At 41.4% G+C, this 17,273-nt stretch overlaps 1 protein-coding gene across 2 annotated transcripts in view; it reads right to left on the reverse strand.

The window, feature by feature from the left end:
- Positions 1–15,712, reverse strand: part of GATB (glutamyl-tRNA amidotransferase subunit B) — a 68,832-nt gene extending 53,120 nt beyond the window's left edge. For both annotated transcript variants that reach the window (XM_066386520.1, XM_066386513.1), the window contains exons 1-2: positions 15,514–15,712; positions 13,454–13,604 (exon numbers count right to left, since the gene is read on the reverse strand). In XM_066386520.1, coding sequence (XP_066242617.1) covers positions 13,454–13,604; positions 15,514–15,689 — 327 coding nt within the window. In that variant the 5' untranslated portion in view covers positions 15,690–15,712. The remainder of the gene's footprint in view (positions 1–13,453; positions 13,605–15,513) is intronic.
- Between the last annotated feature and the right edge of the window lie 1,561 nt (positions 15,713–17,273).

The raw sequence follows: 17,273 nt of genomic DNA on the forward strand, positions 1-17,273 counted from the left end.
TGAGGGAATGACACACTATTTCATATTGCAGAAACCTCGAGAGTAATCAGCGATAGTGATAAGAAACATTAATTTCATGAGTGAAAAGCTCTAATGATCCTAAATGAGATCTACTTTTATCTTAATATAGAAGACCAGTATTAAGTTGAAAGATGTGACTTTGAGAAACAAAGCCCTTGGCTTGGTCTAAATTCCGATGGCTTTAGGCGACCCCTGTGTTTTGGTTGTTCGACCCCCGCCGGGGTCGCGACCTACAGATTGAGAACCGCTGGTCTAAAGGAACTCTAAGAAATGCCAGCTAGAACTACCTTATGATCCAGCAATCCCTCTACTGGGTATATACCCCAAAAACTCAGAAACATTGATACGTAAAGACACATGCAGCCCCATGTTCATTGCAGCATTGTTCACAGTGACCAGGACATGGAAACAACCAAAAAGCTCATCAATAGATGACTGGATAAAGAAGATGTGGCACATATACACTATGGAATACTACTCAGCCATAAGAAATGATGACATCAGATCATTTACAGCAAAATGGTGGGATCTTGATAACATTATACAAAGTGAAATAAGTAAATCAGAAAAAAACAGGAACTGCATTATTCCATACATAGGTGGGACATAAAAGTGAGACTAAGAGACATTGATAAGAGTGTGGTGGTTATGGGGGGAGGGGGGAAAGGGAAAGGGAAAGGGGGAGGGGAAGGGCACAAAGAAAACTAGATAGAAGGTGAGAGAGGACAATCTGACTTTGGGTGATGGGTATGCAACATAATTGAACGACAAGATAACCTGGACATGTTATCTTTGAATATATGTATCCTGATTTACTGATGTCACCCCATTAAAAAAATAATAAAATTATTAAGTGGAAAAAAATAAAGAAATGCCAGCTAGGTACTCACTATTGGGATGGAGAGTGAATTTGGTGGAACAAGGCCTGTGAATGTCAGAAGCAATTTCCTAGAGACACATGCCATTCTGTCAAAAGTGCTCCTGCTAGTTCATTAGCCCCAGGAATGTCCTAAATGTCCTGAGGAAAGCCTCTGAAAATCTATCAGATCACAGATTTTTGGGAAGAAAACCCTATCATGAAATTTACACATCTAACAGGAATATATCTCATAAGAAGTTCATGGCAATCTATGGAATCATGGAGGTTAAAGGACAAAGAAAAAAACCAAGCCAAACGGTCACGGGCAAAGCCCCCCTAGCTCCTCAAGTATGTTTTCTTCAAGAGTAGATAAGATAAAATACTACTGGACTTAAAAAAGTCAACATCATGAAAAGAAAGAAAAGGAGAGAGGGAGGGGGACAAAAAGAGAAAGGAAAGGAAAAGAAAAAACTGAGACTAAAGAGACATGACAATTAAATACAAGTATGGTCTTAGACTGGACCCTGGGTTGGGGAGACGAAAATAAAAGCTCCTAGTGAGACAGCGGTGCAAACCTGAACGTGACCTGGGCCTTAGATAACAGCACTGCATTTGTGTTCACTTTCTCGAGTGTGATCATTATACAGTGGCCATAGAAGACAAGTTTTGTTCTTAGAAGATGCTGAAATATTTAGGGACAATGTGCCAAGAGTATGCAACTTACTCTCAAATGTCTCATCCAAAGGGAAAAATTATTCTGGGCACAGGATGAATGTTCACTGTACTATTCTTAACTTTAAGTTTGATTTTTTAAAAAAATAAAAAGTATAGGGGAAGGAGAAAGCAGTAGATAATTCTCCACCTGAAAGGATGTGAGATGTTACAAACCTTAAGGCGGTAAGAGCCCACAGGAGGCTGGAGCCATGTAAATTGAAGCTAGCTCGTACACCACATGCAGATCAAAGCTTTCACTCCCTGTCGCTGAAGATCAGTTCAGAGAACACTGTATACACTACATCTATCTAGAACTCCCCATGCCATCATTAAGTCATGAGACACACTAAGGCCCCTGTGCAGGTGTTGAACTACATGGTACAGCCCTCTTAGAAACATGCAAAGAATCTGTTAAGGAATTCTGTACTGTCATGTATATATTCTGCATATAACCAACATATAGATAAAATCAAGAATTTGAAAGGAACATTTGTTCTTTTACTTGGTGGAGAAATAATTTTCTCCAAATATATCTTTTCAACTTGAAAATACTTTCATCTGCCACCAAGGTTGTCTATGTATCTTGCTTTCTGTTCCCTCACCCTGTAAACCTACAGGTAATCTTTCCATTCGTTCTTCTCTGAAAGACTTTGATGACTGAGAACTTCTTATCATTGTCACTCATGATGTGATATGTGCCATTTGAAGTTATTTCAGGTGAGTGTTACACAAGTAACACTCCCTGTCCAACCCTATTGGCCACTATAAAATGGTATTATCTTTATCTTTTACTGATGCAAAGTGAAGAATATGACTATCATAATAATGGTAAATAACATTTACCTGCTGCTTGAAGTTTATGAAGTGCTTTCCTATACATACATTTAACTTCTTTGCATAGATATAACCATGGGTGAGAATAAGCAAGAAAACAGTAACATAGCTTGCTGGCTGTGATAAGTAAACAAAGGTTATGCATGACTACAGGCATCTTGATCGTTTACAAGCTATGAAGGAAAAATTCCCTGTTGTGCTTTGTCACAAATGAACAATTAGCACACATTACGGAAAGGAATGCCGTCTGGTGCTTGATGCTAACAACAGGAAAGAGGCAATACCCCCTTCTTCTTTAATCAGGCCCTGACCTCCCTGTGTTCTAGGGGAAGTCAATAAGGCCCTCGTTTCTTCTCCTATCACCTCAGGTTAAAAGCCCTGACCTTGCTCACGGGAGTGGCCTAGGAGCTGGCAAACATCACCAAAAATCCAAGACCTAATGATAATCACGTATCACTTGCCTGTCTGCATCACCTAGGAAAGCCGCTGAGCATGAGGAAGACCCCTGATTGATTATGCTTCTAGCTTTTATTCTTGTGAAAGGACATTCATGCATCAAAATTCAGAATACAATCCTTTAAAGGCTCCTGGGAACACTAATGTTTTTTGATTCTCACTTATGCTACCTGCCCCAACTCCAGGCCTTATCACAAAGACGAAAACCGTGGTGGAGGCTGGGAAACACGAGGGCTCGCTAGCAAGCACTCTGCCATGAGTAACAGAACGTTCAGAGGGCCCAGCCTGCCTGCTCTAACTATGCCAACAGCACCAAGCCTACGCTTGTCATTTCTGGGATGCCAATGGCAAAATGACTTCCTAACTTTGCCAAGATTTTAAAAAAGAGCTAAGAAAAAAAAGTCCCCAAGATGCTGCAGTGAAGAGAATAGCCAACGCCCCCCCATACTACATGTGAAACTGAACTTACATATAAAAACGACCAAGTAAGAAAGGCCTACAGCAACAGCCTCAGGGGACGAGTTCACACTGGCACAGAGAAAGAATCCCACAGAACCCACTCAGAGATTACCCTGCCTCCAATCACAGACCCAATGCAGACACAATAAAACTGGTCCATGATTCGAGGGCACAACGGGGCATCCTCCTTTCTCCCGCCTCCCCTCCATGTCTCCATATGGCTGGATTTTGCTCTTGACTCCATATTGTTCTGTCAAGAGGAGTGACTTTTCTGACTAGTGACTTTGGGAAAAGGATCGGTCCCTGCAGGCTGAGCATTTTTAGTACAACCTCTGGTGTAAATCGTCAGAACACAGCCTCCAGGAGCGCTTTCTGATCAGTGTGCCCACCAGAGATGGTATAGCCTGGTCCACTCTAACCACAGATACGACTTCTCCAAGTGGAAGGCTTACAGTTTTTTGGGTAGCTGAGTTCAACTCAGGTAGAAAGTGCTAGAAGTCATTTTCTATATATCAAGCTGCATTTTTTAATTGAGCTATCATCAGTAATAACGCTGATAGTTCATCTCCATCTGTCTGATTTCTCAACTGGTTCTGACTGCAGAGAGGAAGGGAGTATCATTTTTACTGACTCCCTAAATTGCACAGTATCTTCTGGGAACTCCTTCCTAGCATTGATAAATCCAGGAACTCCCACAGCATCTCCACTGACACCACGGAGCAGGAGAAACCCAAACGGCCCGCTGCCACGACTGGGCACGCGCTTCCTGGGAGGGACGAGCCTTTACGAGTCTGCCGCGGTTTTTAAGTCCTGAAACTGTCCGTGGAAGGAAAACGAATGGTACCCCGCTGCACGATCTCAGGCTGCATGTTTATTACAGGCTTCTGGCATGAATCACCCGAACAACGCCTGTATGAGCTGCCGAAATGCCAGAGACAAAACCAGTGGCAGAGAACGCTGTTAGGTAATTTTTTTTTATAACTACTACATACTTATATTAACAAAAGACCCCTAAGCTTTTGTCCTCCTAGATGCCTTTGGTAATGTGTTTATATTTTACTTTCTATACATTCCCAGCTCACTTTCTAGCATTAATTACAGACTTTTGGGAGTAGTGTACCACATTTATTTTTAAAGAGTTCTAAGTATAGGCCCTGGCCAGGTAGCTTAGTTGGTTAGAGTGTTGTCCAGACACACCAAGGTTGCAGGCTCAAACCCGTGGCCAGGGCACATACAGGAGTCAACCAATGAATGCAGGAATAAGTGGGAAAGCAGATTGATGTTTCTTTCTCTCTCCTTCTCTCTAAAGTCATTTTTTTTTTTTTAAAAAGAGCTCTAAATACAGCACTGTCTCCTCCGACAATGGCTCGCTGTTGTGCTTCATCTCTCCTCAAGCACATATTTTGAGAGAAAAACAAACCTGCATGAGAAGACACGAAAATGTGAGAAAAGCCCTTTCTAAACACAACACTGAAGGTTTCTTGCTCAGAAATGTAGAAGAACTGCAGTCAGAAGGAAGGAGATGTTGGGGGCAGAAGAGAGGAAGTCAGAGAGGTGTTAAGATGCCTTTCCTGACCCATTCTGAGGCACCTCCATTCACAACTACACGGTCACATTCCTTGTTTCCTTCTGTAAGGTTTCAATCTTAGTCAAGTGTCAGCCCAACCTTTAGGTTAAAACAAAGCAAAAATGTCTGCTCTAAGAATTGACTGTCATAAATTTGCTCTGAGGAAGGTCTGAGGTTCAAATGTACTATGGTCCAGGAACCCTGAAGCTAAGAGAGAAACATGAAAAATGGCCTTGGCTTTGACCTGGAACATCTGGCAAAGCCAATGTGTAAGCTCTTTGCTGAGATTCGCTTTCAATCCAGCCACAAAATTTCCACTAATAAATCCCCATCAAACATGACTTCATCACTCAACATTACAAAATACACAAGATCACGTACCATTCTGCCAGAATCAGCAGACACACAAAAAAGAAGATAGCCCAAGAACTTCAGGTAACAGAATTATTAAACACAGACCATAAAATAGATTTAAAATTATTAAGGAAATAATAACTAAATACAGGGAAAAGGAACAAGATATTTTCAAAAAGGCAGGAGGGGTTTAAAAGAACAAGATCTCTATAAATGAAAACTACTCTCAGTAAACAAACTCAGTGGCTAAAGAGCAGAGTAGACTTAACAGAGAGAATTAGTGAACTGGAAGAAAGTATAGAGAGAGTCTCTCAGAATGAACCACAGAGAAAAAAATCCTAAAAGAATTTGCCATCATGACCACTATGTTCCAGGTGATTTGTACAGCTGAGAGCTGCCCACAGGCAGGGCTGCTCTCTGAATGGTGGGTCTGGGGAAGCCCAGTGGTGGTGCACTGAATTAGTCGCTGATTAGGTTAGATCTCCTTTTGCCCATTTCTTCTTCTGAATCACCACTTTCCTCTCTCCCAAGATTTATTTAGGTCTCTCACCTAGTAGATATTGTCATAAAGAGCACAATCAGTACCAACACTGAATTGTCAATGCCTCTGTGTTTATATAAGCATGTGGATGTAGATCTATAAACATATAGTGGGAGGGGCAAAAGGATTGCAGTTGAGAGGATGCAAAACACAGAGGTCATTCTTGTAGTATTTGCCAACTATTGTATTGTTTATTTGTATTAAACTTTTCCCTGTCCCTGTATTTCACATACATTTAACAGGATTAATGTTTTGAGATATATACAGACACATATACATACTTTCAAAATAATAGCACCTACATATACCAGACTTCCAGCAACTCCGACTGTGGCGGAACACAAGACTGGAAGCTAAGCGTGACATCGGGAGTGGGAAACCCAAATTCTGATCTGACTGGGACAATGCATAATGTGTGACTGTGGGCACATTACAACAGCTGTCCTCTCCTCTCTAATTGAAGAGGACTAAATGATTTCCAGGGTCTCTTCCCACTGTACTCAGATATGGTTTCTAAGTTCAAGAGGCAAGCCAGTTTTCATACCATCTGTGTACTTTATTTTGTAGGACGGGTCTCTACTCAGAGCCTTGTTCTCATTTACATTAACAAATGTTGTCAACCAACTTTCTGGGCTAGGGAAAATCGGAAATAATAATTGACCAGTGAAAAATGAGCAAGAAGGGATTCCTAGAACTAACTATACTGACAGTAGCTTTGAAAAGAAGGTGACAGGTGATGAAACATAAAAAGAATGGCTACCTTAGCCATTGACTGTAGGATCAAATAGCTTTCCACACCTCTGTCACTCCTGAAGCCCCATTACATTACAACACTAAGCAGTAACTGATGATGCTGATAACCTTGAGTGATCAAGAAAAGGTTAGCTTATCTTCAATATACCCCATTTAAAAGCAGTTAAGTACAAAATGAATTTAAGAATGATTACTGTAAAAAGGTTAAAAAATATTGAAAGTGTTTAGACAACTGGAAAATTCTTTCAGATGGACCCCCCATGCATGTGCACATGTGTAATGATATGAAGAAATATCAAGGGTGTTATAAACATGTCAAGTGGCCCAAGAAAGATCCATGAACTGCTTTTTAGTACCTTATAACCAAACACAGAAATTACTATAACAAGATACATGAAAGGATGGTCAATCGACTGTATAAAACAAGTATCTATTGATGCAATGTAGAAGCACTGTATTATACAGGTAGATGTCATGTAGGGAATACTGCATGTAAGACCGGCAGAGAGGTAGGGTGTTGGACAAATGAGTTGGTAAATTTGTATTTTTGAGGTTGCTCACTTTTATTGTTAGAATATGGCACTGGGCAGCACCAGGTATATGTGCTCTGTGATACTGCAAATCACCTTCCCGCTTGGGAAGGACCGTTGTTTTGCTATGTTTGCTGGAGGAGGGGTCTTGGAGGACCCAGGTAGTTTTGCAGGGACAGGAGAGAGAATGCAGAGTGCTGAAGGAGAAGCCATCCATGTTGGCAGAGAGAGAAGGTGTGCAGAAGGGGAACCAGAGCTGAGGGGCTTTGGGAGCCCTACTGAGGCTTGTGAGGGCCTTTGATTCCAGGAGGAACCAGAGAATGCATCAGGGGTTCGGAGCCCTGACTGAAGAGGGAAGTGTTTTCCCTGCGTGTTTACTCCTCGGCCGATGAGAGACTTAATAAAGAAATGGGCCAGCAGTTTTTGGCTCCACTGTTTCTTTACCATCTGCCCGAATACAACATGAACCTACATGTGCATGGCCACAATGGTGGTGGACCCTGGCCTTACATGGGGGAAGTGGAGGTGGCTGTGAAGAGGGAGGCTTTCAAGCATTCACTGAAAGCTGGAAAAAGATCTGTGGCAGGGAAGGAGTCAAATGCTTCCCACATGAGGGGAGGGGAGGTCATGCTGCCCACTGAATGTGCAAGCCCATCACCATAATGAGTCATCTGAGTTCATGGGAAACATCCAGGTAATGACATCTTAAGGCAAATTTGGACCCTCGGAGAGTTTAAGAGCTGAAAAGGAACCTTCCCACATGTGTGTGTATGAGCTCCCAGACACGCCTCTTTGAAAGAGGTGAGGGCCACAGCACCAAACCCCTCACCCCTGCAACACCCCACTCTACAAATAAATAAAGGAGAGAAACATAGAAGTGCCTCCCCGAGTAACTGTCAAGACCAAAGTCTAAGAACACAATGTAATTACAAGTTCTACAGATTACAGTAAAGCAAATCATTGAATGGAAAACAATTTTAATAGAAAATTGTTACATTCTGACTTCTTAGTCAAATAATGAAACATCATCTAAGTGTGAACAGACAAAGAGGTAAGCTATAGATCTGACTATAAATGTATGCATTTAAACACTTTTCCCTAATGCCGTTTTCTTGAGTTTCTATTCTGCTTAGAAGCTTTCAGTTAAAAACAACTTTTATAATAATGTTTAGAATTAAGGGTCAGGAAAGCGTTTCAGCCTGATGTTCTCTAAAACCACTCAAGTATTTCTAAATCTATTAGGTCCTTCAAAACAAAAGTTATTACCAATATCTGCTCTGCTCAGAGAGCTAGAATGTTGCAGATTTACCTAGCTTTAAATAAATCTGTCAAAAAATTCAAAAAATAAATTAATCTCAAAGTACTTCATGAAAGCTTTCACATTATCATTTCTTTAAGGGACGAGGTCCCTTATGGTGCAGTCTGCAGATGTGTTCAGGAAAAGTCTCCCATGTGAAGCTCAGTTATCTGCAGTTTGTTAGTTCCCAGGGGGCAGGCACATCAGTTATACACATCATATTCTCCACCCCCTTCTCTACTCCCCTTATTCTTGCTAATACTGCTGCATACTCTTGTGAATAAAAGAACGTTTTATAAGATGAGATAAACAACAATTCAGTTTTCATTCCACAGCTGCCAGGGCCAAATCCAAACACCTATGATATGGTGAGGCCTGAATGCTTTATAAGACAGGCCAATCCTGAAACAAGAGGAGAATAGTCTTGCACACGTGTGTGGACAACAGCTTTTAGAGTCCTTTCCCCAGTTCTGGAAATAAGCAGCCTTTGCAATGAGTAGGGGGTTCCATGTTACATGCAGATAAGAGCTTCCAGACAAGCAAAACAAAGGGAGAGTCCACTAGTTTCTAATTAATCTGATTGTGGCACAGCCTGAAATGGTCAGAAATGACCTACTGGCCACAGATGAGCCACCTAGCAGTGGGCATCATGGGCAGAGGCTACAACGTTCTCTTTGCTTTCTCCTGCACAGAGGCCGGCACCACGAGGGGCAAGCATTTCAAATAACGAGGAGTGAATGGGTGTGTGAGAGCAAGCAGATCTGTACACGCATACATTGCAAACCAGTGGCATGCCTTCCTAAAATTGCACCATTACTGGAAACGTTGGCAAATAATGAAACAAACAGACTTGTAAATCCCATGACATTTTATCAAACAAATACATTTTCTTTCTATTTCACATCCATATATCAAGTATTGCAAGCAGAGAAATTAAAAAGACATTGACAAATAGGAAATAACTAACTAAGCAAATAGCCTAGGATCCTATCTATAGTTCTGTAGACAACTAATTATTAAATAAATTAAAGAAGACTGTGTATCAGAGTAAGAGTTTTTTGTTTTTTTAAGCTAGGACAAAATAATGAGTGAGGCTGAATCCTGCTGTAGGAACAGAGAATGCTGTCCTTAGTTTAGCTGTAATGCTGCTGGTACACAGGGAAATGGGCTGAATGACCTTTCAGTCTGATGATTTACGATGGGATTCCATATAATTCTAAAAGTAAAGGTAAAATAGGAAGACAAAATGTCTGTGGTCCTAAGAAACATTCAGACGACGTGTCACAAATCAGAATGGGGGGGTGGAGGTGGGGGATAAAAATGAGTTTTATATCTATAAACAGACATTTATATATGCATATAAATTTACAAATAAACACACACAGCCAGACCACAAGCAAAAAAAGGAAATCTCTTGAGACTCACACAGTTGTAGAGTTCGAAGCCATCTATCACCCAGGGGGAACTGCAAGAGGCAGGACCTGCCCAGGGGTTAAGGGTGTGAGCTAGGAAGCTCGACCACAGATTCCCTTGGAGACTCTGTAAGCTTGGTCTCACCAACGCAGCAAAGCAACTAATCATCTTTTGGTTGGGGGGAGGATCGTGCCTTTAGTTTGTAAAATCAAAACACGGAACACCTGTGACACTTAGTTAAGTGACACAACTAAACAAGGTATGCCTGCACTGGATTGGACCCGGCTTCTCCACTTACATTCTAATTGGGCTCATGATAGAAACTGTCTCGCAGAGCTGTTACGAAGTTAAAGTAAGTAAACACATATAAAGAAAGCACCTGAACAGTGCCTGGCACCTAACAAGCACTCAGTAAATATTAACTAAAATTTTATTACTATCATTATTGTTAGCCAGGTTGAAGAGACACCAGATGTTGGCAATTTATAGCACCTCGGGAGAAGATGTTGAGGCTGTGAGCCCATTGGGGTAGGCAGATGGAAGCCATGAAATCCTGGTACAGTCAGAAAATTGGCCACCAACCGGAGGAGCTGATATGGAGGAGGCCACCCACCTCAAGCCATGGGTCAAAGAGATTCTTGAGAAATCAGAGTCCCTGCCCCTGTACCTGGCTTGGGGGCTTGAATGCTGGCACTATCCAAGCTGTGTAGCAGTTTGGGGATAAATAAATTAACATAGAACCTGTTTATTCAATAAACCTGAGTGGGCCCTAGCAGAGTCCACCAGGAATTCATCCCACAGAGACACCTCCACAGTCCAGAACAGAGTCTTCATACGGAAAGATCACACTGAGAACTGAGCAGAACAAATAAAAGCAAATCCACACCTGGACACATCCTGGGTGAAACTATCACAGAGCAAAAACAGATTACCTACAAAGAATGTGGACTTCTCATCAGCCGTAAGAGATGCCTGAGGACAATGGCGTCATGTCTTCAGAGTGCTGAGGGGAAATAACTGTCAACTTAGAATTCTGGGCTATCACTCAAGAGCTCGGGGGAAACAAAGGATCGCAGGCACAGAAGAACGAAACGAGGGCACCATCCACAGACCCAGAAGCAAGAGATACTAGCACAGGCCGGAAGGAGCGCCAGACGGGAGAGTGAGCTGTGAGAAACAGAGTGCTAGCGAAGGGGAGCTGCCTCAATCTGCCACAACCCAACCTAAAAGCGGCCTTTTCTGTGGGTGGAGGGGGACGTTTTCTCTGGGTTACAGTGGGAGACAATCCCTGCTTTCTCAGGAACCTGATTTTATTCTTTGTTGAACAAAATATTACAGACGTGTACCTTGAAATAATTAAAAATTTTTTTTTTCATCAATCTCAGAAAAAGAGAGAGAGAGAAGCATCAACTTGCTGTTCCACCTAGTTGTTCCATTTAGCTGTGCACTCACTGGCTGCCTCTTGTATGTGCCCTGACCAGGGATTGAACTCGTGACCTTGGCAGAGCGGGACAATGCTTTATCCACTGAGCCACTGGCCAGGGCTTTGAAATATTTATAATGAAAAGCAGCCATTACTACCACCCTTCCCTGCCTGTCCTGTTCCCTGGCAGCGAGCACCTTCAGATTTTTGAGCTGTCTTGTAAGTTATCTGTCTTCCTATTTTTAAATAACATGCTGTTCCAGGGGACCTTTGGAAAATCCATCATCTGCTTGACAAGGCTCATGGCCATTTGATTGTAACAATCCTTCCACAATCTGGGAAAAAGAAAGACTTGACAAACTGTCCCAATAACACAGTGTTCTTGTTTTTAAAACATGAACCACAATTCTTGGCCCATTTCATCCCCAAGTGATCATTCAGTAAGTTACAAGGTGAGATATTTTGCAATGCTTTTTATGTCTTACTCTGTCTCACAAGAATTTACCCATGCTCACTATTTTACCTTATTTCTATTTAAGAACAAAATAAGTTGCCCCCAAGTGCAACCCCATGATAAGCTGACACTGAAGTCTAAAAGTCAGGTTGGTATCTAGGTTGGTCACTTCACCCCAGGGGAAAAGGGAAGCTCACCACATGCATGAGCTTGAGTGTGAACCACCCAGAATGTGGGTGAGCTAATTCCTCCTAAGAGCAGGCTAGGTTACAGGTGGTGGATGGGTAAGCCTGTCACTGAATTCAGGGAAGAAAAAGAAAATTTACCAGCAGAAGGCCGAGGAACCAGTAGAGGTAATGACTGATTATTAATATCATATATATAAAAATTTTTTAAACTTTCTTGAAGAAACTTTTGACTCTTGAGAGTTCTAAATCTTTCACTCATTGCCTTATTTAAAAAATAAATAAATAAAAAGCAAAACAGAAATAATAGCCAAAAAACCCAAACAAAATCTAACTGACTAACTTAGGATCTAAAAAGAAGAATCTGAGGGCTCCCCTCATCCGTAGCCTAAATGTTTCTAAAGCTTATCCTTACGTTACTTTTTTCTTTATTGATTTAGAGCATGACTTCTGGTTATGGAAGATAACAATTTAGTTCTTTTATTTCCCAATATCCTAGTTATGTCAGTTTTTATTAAATCAGTAGTTGGTGCTGCTTCTATTAAGCAAATATGTTTCTCTGCTGAGCTTTTAAGTATACTATGACTACATTTTCATTTATGAACATTTAGTTTTTCCTAGAGTTAACAGGTCTTTCATTTGCTTCACTTTTTATTACCTATTGCTTAATATTCTCAAAGACTCCTGTTTATATGTAAAAGCTCTTGTATACACACACATTAGCTACTTGCTGTCCTGGAGTCATCCATCCTCCCCTCCCATCAGGTCCTGCAGCTGCAGAGCCGGCAGTCAGAACCTCTCCATGACTCCATCCTGATTCCTTGTCCCTTGAATGTGACCTTTCACTTCTTCTCCGTAAGGTCTACTCTAGTATCTGCTCATTATCGCAGGCATTCCTACACTTCAGATGACGCGCTTGCCTGGGAGGCTATTTTTACTCCTTGCTCTGGGTTGTTTCTGATTGGAGACGTGTGTCCTTCAGTTCGGGGAAACTAATCTGTGTTATCTGTTTGACCGCTTCCTCTTGCCTATTTTCTCTTTTCTGAAACTCCTGTTAATCAAATGTTGGACATTCTGGATGGATCTTCTCATTTTCTTTTCCCCCCTATTTTCCAATTCTTTGTGTGTGTATGTTTTACTCTGGAAGACTTCCTTTGACTCATTTTCTAACTCTTTGAATTTGAGGCAGTGGGGTATCATAATTTTAATTTCTAAGAGATCATCTTTACTGACTGTTCATTTTTTAAAAGTAGCATCATGTTCTTATTTCAAGGACGCAGTTACCTTCTCTTGAAACTCTGAAGACATTTATGAAAGCTTTTACTTCTTAAAGTATTCTTTTACCTTGTGCATTCTTTGTGTGAAATGAGTGAATAAGTGTGTGAATAAATAGATGATATTTAGACTTAAAAACAGAATTGTAGAGATGAGTCTCTAGAAAACATTTAGTCCATCCTACTTCATCCAAAATTCCCTAAACATGTACGTATTTCCTAAGAGCTGTGCCAAGAGAGTAAAACAAAGAAATCATTATCCATGTTCAATAAAACATAAACATCTTCTAATGTAAAGAGGATTAAATAAAAACGTTACCGGCAAAGTTCCAGGCAGAGATGCATCAAAAAAAGACACCAAAGAATTTGGAGGCGCTGCAAAGAGGACCTGCGATCCAGAGAAGAGTTTGGAGTTGGAGGAAATCTGGGCATGAATTTCCAGACCTACCACAGCTGCCCAGTCATGTTCACTGAAGAGAAAGATATAACGGTTAAGAAATAGATATGTCACCATACATCAATTTCTATGACTAAACCACAAATGTTAATTTCCTATTTGTATTTTTAACTTATTAAACTTTTATTTCCTTACATTAAAAAAAATGTGTCCCTGTGTATTAGCGATTACATTTTTAAAAATCATAATGAATACCTACAGGACCAACAAAATAAAATTAATTTACAATGTGGCATAGAATTCACTGTACAGACAGTTAGGTGAGAGACAAAGGAACAAAGTGACATCTTAGAACAATTTAGAAATGGGTATCTGGTGGCGACTGCTTGGCTGACTTCAGTGAAAAGCAGCCTTTTCTAAATTAACTGCCCTTTATCAATTAATCACCCAGCAAATGAAGAAAGCTGATCTTGCGAACATTTTTTAGTGTTAACAAATGTCAGGATTCTACTACTACAGGAATAATGTGTTGCACATCTCATTATTAAAAAAGGAAGGGAAATTCTCAGTTATGTCTCGAATTCATTTTATAACAATGGCTTGCAAGTAAAATAATCAGTGACACTGATTACTACTAAATGATACTCTCCTGGGTATTTTGTGCAAAGGAAAACATTAAACCATCAGATCCTTAGCAATGATTTTTTTGGTCCCCCAAGTCACTTTCTGTTCCAGAGATCTACTTTCAGGTTCCTTTGTTTGTTTGTTTATACCTAACTGCTATCAAAGCTAAGAAGCAGTGAAATGCTGTAATCCCTCTTATCTGTCCTCACCTCTGTTGGGTCTAAGTTCTTATAAGTGTCCCTCTGAAACCCAATAATCTTGGACAATTTGCAGAAGGCCTGTTTACACATACTCTCTTCATATTTTGTCTGTTCCTATCCTGCTCTTCTCCCAGGAAATTTTCTGTATTATCTAGATTTTTGTTTACATGTATTGGATTTTGTTTCAATCATTTCAATATATGAAGTTCTGTGGCTGTAGTATTGCCACAGATTAATTTTTTCTTTTTACAGATTGTTAGCACAGCCTGTAGTTGAGAGGAATTAAACAAAGGCTCTGTTGGAAACTCTGCATTTCACTACAATATAATTCAAAGTATTTTTGCAGTTTCATTACATGAGAGAAAAAAACTTTCCATTCACAATGAGATGATCTAACTTATGAAAAATGTAGACACTGAATGCTTCCATGTATCTCCCCACCCCCGTTCCTCCAATTGAAAAGCAAAAGTAATGCTAACCTAACTATCTCAAAGGATTAACGCAATATGAGACATGTGCCTTATTTAAATTACTCACTTAAAAAGAAACTAAGTCTTAAGTAGTGGAGTACAAACAGGGTATCTAGCAAAGTAAGCAAAGCACTCTACACAGCCAAGAAGGAAAATTTCTTGAATTGGCTGCATCTTCTTTGATCTAGCCATACCTGTTCAAAATCAAAGGCCTCCACTGACAGGCAGTGTTTTCTGACTCATGACATTAAGCCACCACTCTCCAGAGCTTGTAAGTAAAGGCTCCCTTCTACCTTTAGAACACTGCTGGCCCATAGCAGCGCTAAATGTCAGCTAAATAAGACCACGCTTCTAGTGTCACAGACCCCACTGCTGGTCCTTTTATTAGTAGGGCGACTGCGTCCATTCTTCTGTCTGGGTAACTTTCGATTCAAGACAACACCCTGCGAAACTTTACCTTTGCGAATTTCCCCAATATATCTATTTGAGAAGAGCGGTTTATGTGTGGAGGCGGGGCTACTACTGGAGGGCACGTTTTGAGCTTTCAGGGCTGCAAGTTACAGCCCAACGCCCTCCGCACAACAAAACATCCACACTGACGGCCGGGCTGTAGTGGCCATCATCGCACGTCTAGCAGGTGCACCTCACACTGAAGTGGACAGTACGCTAAGAAATACATGTCGTATACCCTTTTCTCGGCTTCTGTGCCGTGACGAGGGACTGCTGAGCCAATGAGCTCTGTCCCCTTTTCCTGCTGGACCTGGACCCCGTCTGAGTCCCTCTTCCGTGGTAGGAACCGTGGTTCAAGCAGGCTACAGCCCAATGCCTTCCAGGACCGCACCAGCGCAGCACGGGTACCGCCATTGCACATCGACGTCCTGCTCAAGTGACACAGCCTCTCTGCCGCGAGGTTCTCTGGGAAGCGTAGTTCTGGAACTGTGTAAAATTCTCTAGGCTCCGACCGGAAAACTACTATTCCCGGCGAGCACTGCGAATCGAAGGCAGCCGGAACCCGGGCGGGAAGGGAGGGAAGGAGAAATAGAGGAGACAGTGGGAGGGTTTCCGGGTCGTAAGGGGTGACTCCTCCTAGCGGGGAGTTGGAGGGGTTTGTGGATGGGGGCGTGTGTATGGGTTTGAGTGAGATAAGTGGTGAAAGAGGTCCAAAGCTGAGAAACCTGGCCGGGGTTTTATACTCCACTTAACCTTTGGAGCTGAAGTCAATGATCTTGACATCTCCCAGAGACTTCCTGAACTCCCACACCTACTCAGTTATTTTCTACTGTTCCACTTCACACGCCAATTTGTGGAACAAATACTTATTTGGGTACCTACTATGTGCCAGTTCTTAGGTCCTGGGGATGCAGCAGTAAGAGCATGCTAATGGAGCTTGCATACTTGGGAGAGGAGACATACAGAAAATTTAACAAAAAGTAGGGACTTCCCTGCAGGTGTGAAGTGCTGTATTCAAGTGTAGGTGCTTGGAGACAGATGGAGGTTGATCCCTCTAGTGCATTTTAACTTGCACTTTGCTCCATTCCACTTCAAAGTTGTTGCCTTTTTTTTTTTTTTTAAATAAACGGAAGGCAAGACCCTCGGAGAGCAACAAGAGTATGGCTCATGGGGTCACTCCATTTTATTATAGAGGTCTGGAACCCAAAACCACAGTAATTCTGAGGTATGCCTCTACTACCTTTATTATGGTGGTCTGGAACTGAACCTGCAAAGTCTCTGAGGTATATCTAGATTCTCCTTTTTGTTCCTGGCCAGTATTTGAAACACTTTTCTTGTAAGCGAGGAAAGCTTGATAGCAGATACCATCATCCCAGCGGAGTTTCTTTATTTTTCTGCTTGTAAACTCATATCCCTTGTTGAAACTCACACTCAGTTCTTGCATTTGCACAGACAATTTAGAATATCCATTCAGCCATTCTCTATTATGTCACCCTATTTTAATCCTCCACATAGTGTTTGTGACCATCTGATGTTTATGGAGAATTTGTTTTATTCAAAACAATATTATCAGAGTACAGAGTAGGCTCTTCACAAATATTTGTTGAATGAAGTTGTGCAATGTGGAGAAAGCATGTGATAAAGGATGAGTGGATGCCCTTTGTTCAGGAGGGCAATGATGAAATAGTGTGGTGGTGGAGGCAAAGATAAACTGACCTATATGAGACAGCTTTACAATGTAAGATAGAAGGATTGGGTGATGGAGTGAGCGTGATAGTGGAAGACTAGGTGGGGTCATGTAACTCCTAGATTTCTGACTTGTACAACTGGATGAGTGATGGAGTCATTCACTGAGATAAAGAAACTAGAAAAGAAAAGGGTTTGCCGGAAAATATAAATTTGGTTGCCTTGGAGACATACAAGAGGAGAAGTCAAGTAGGCATCTTTGATGCCTGAGTATAGAGCAGAGGAAAAAGCTCTGTAGCCTGCAGACTTAAC

This window comes from Saccopteryx leptura, chromosome 1, assembly GCF_036850995.1.
Source record: "Saccopteryx leptura isolate mSacLep1 chromosome 1, mSacLep1_pri_phased_curated, whole genome shotgun sequence".
NCBI lineage: Eukaryota > Metazoa > Chordata > Mammalia > Chiroptera > Emballonuridae > Saccopteryx > Saccopteryx leptura.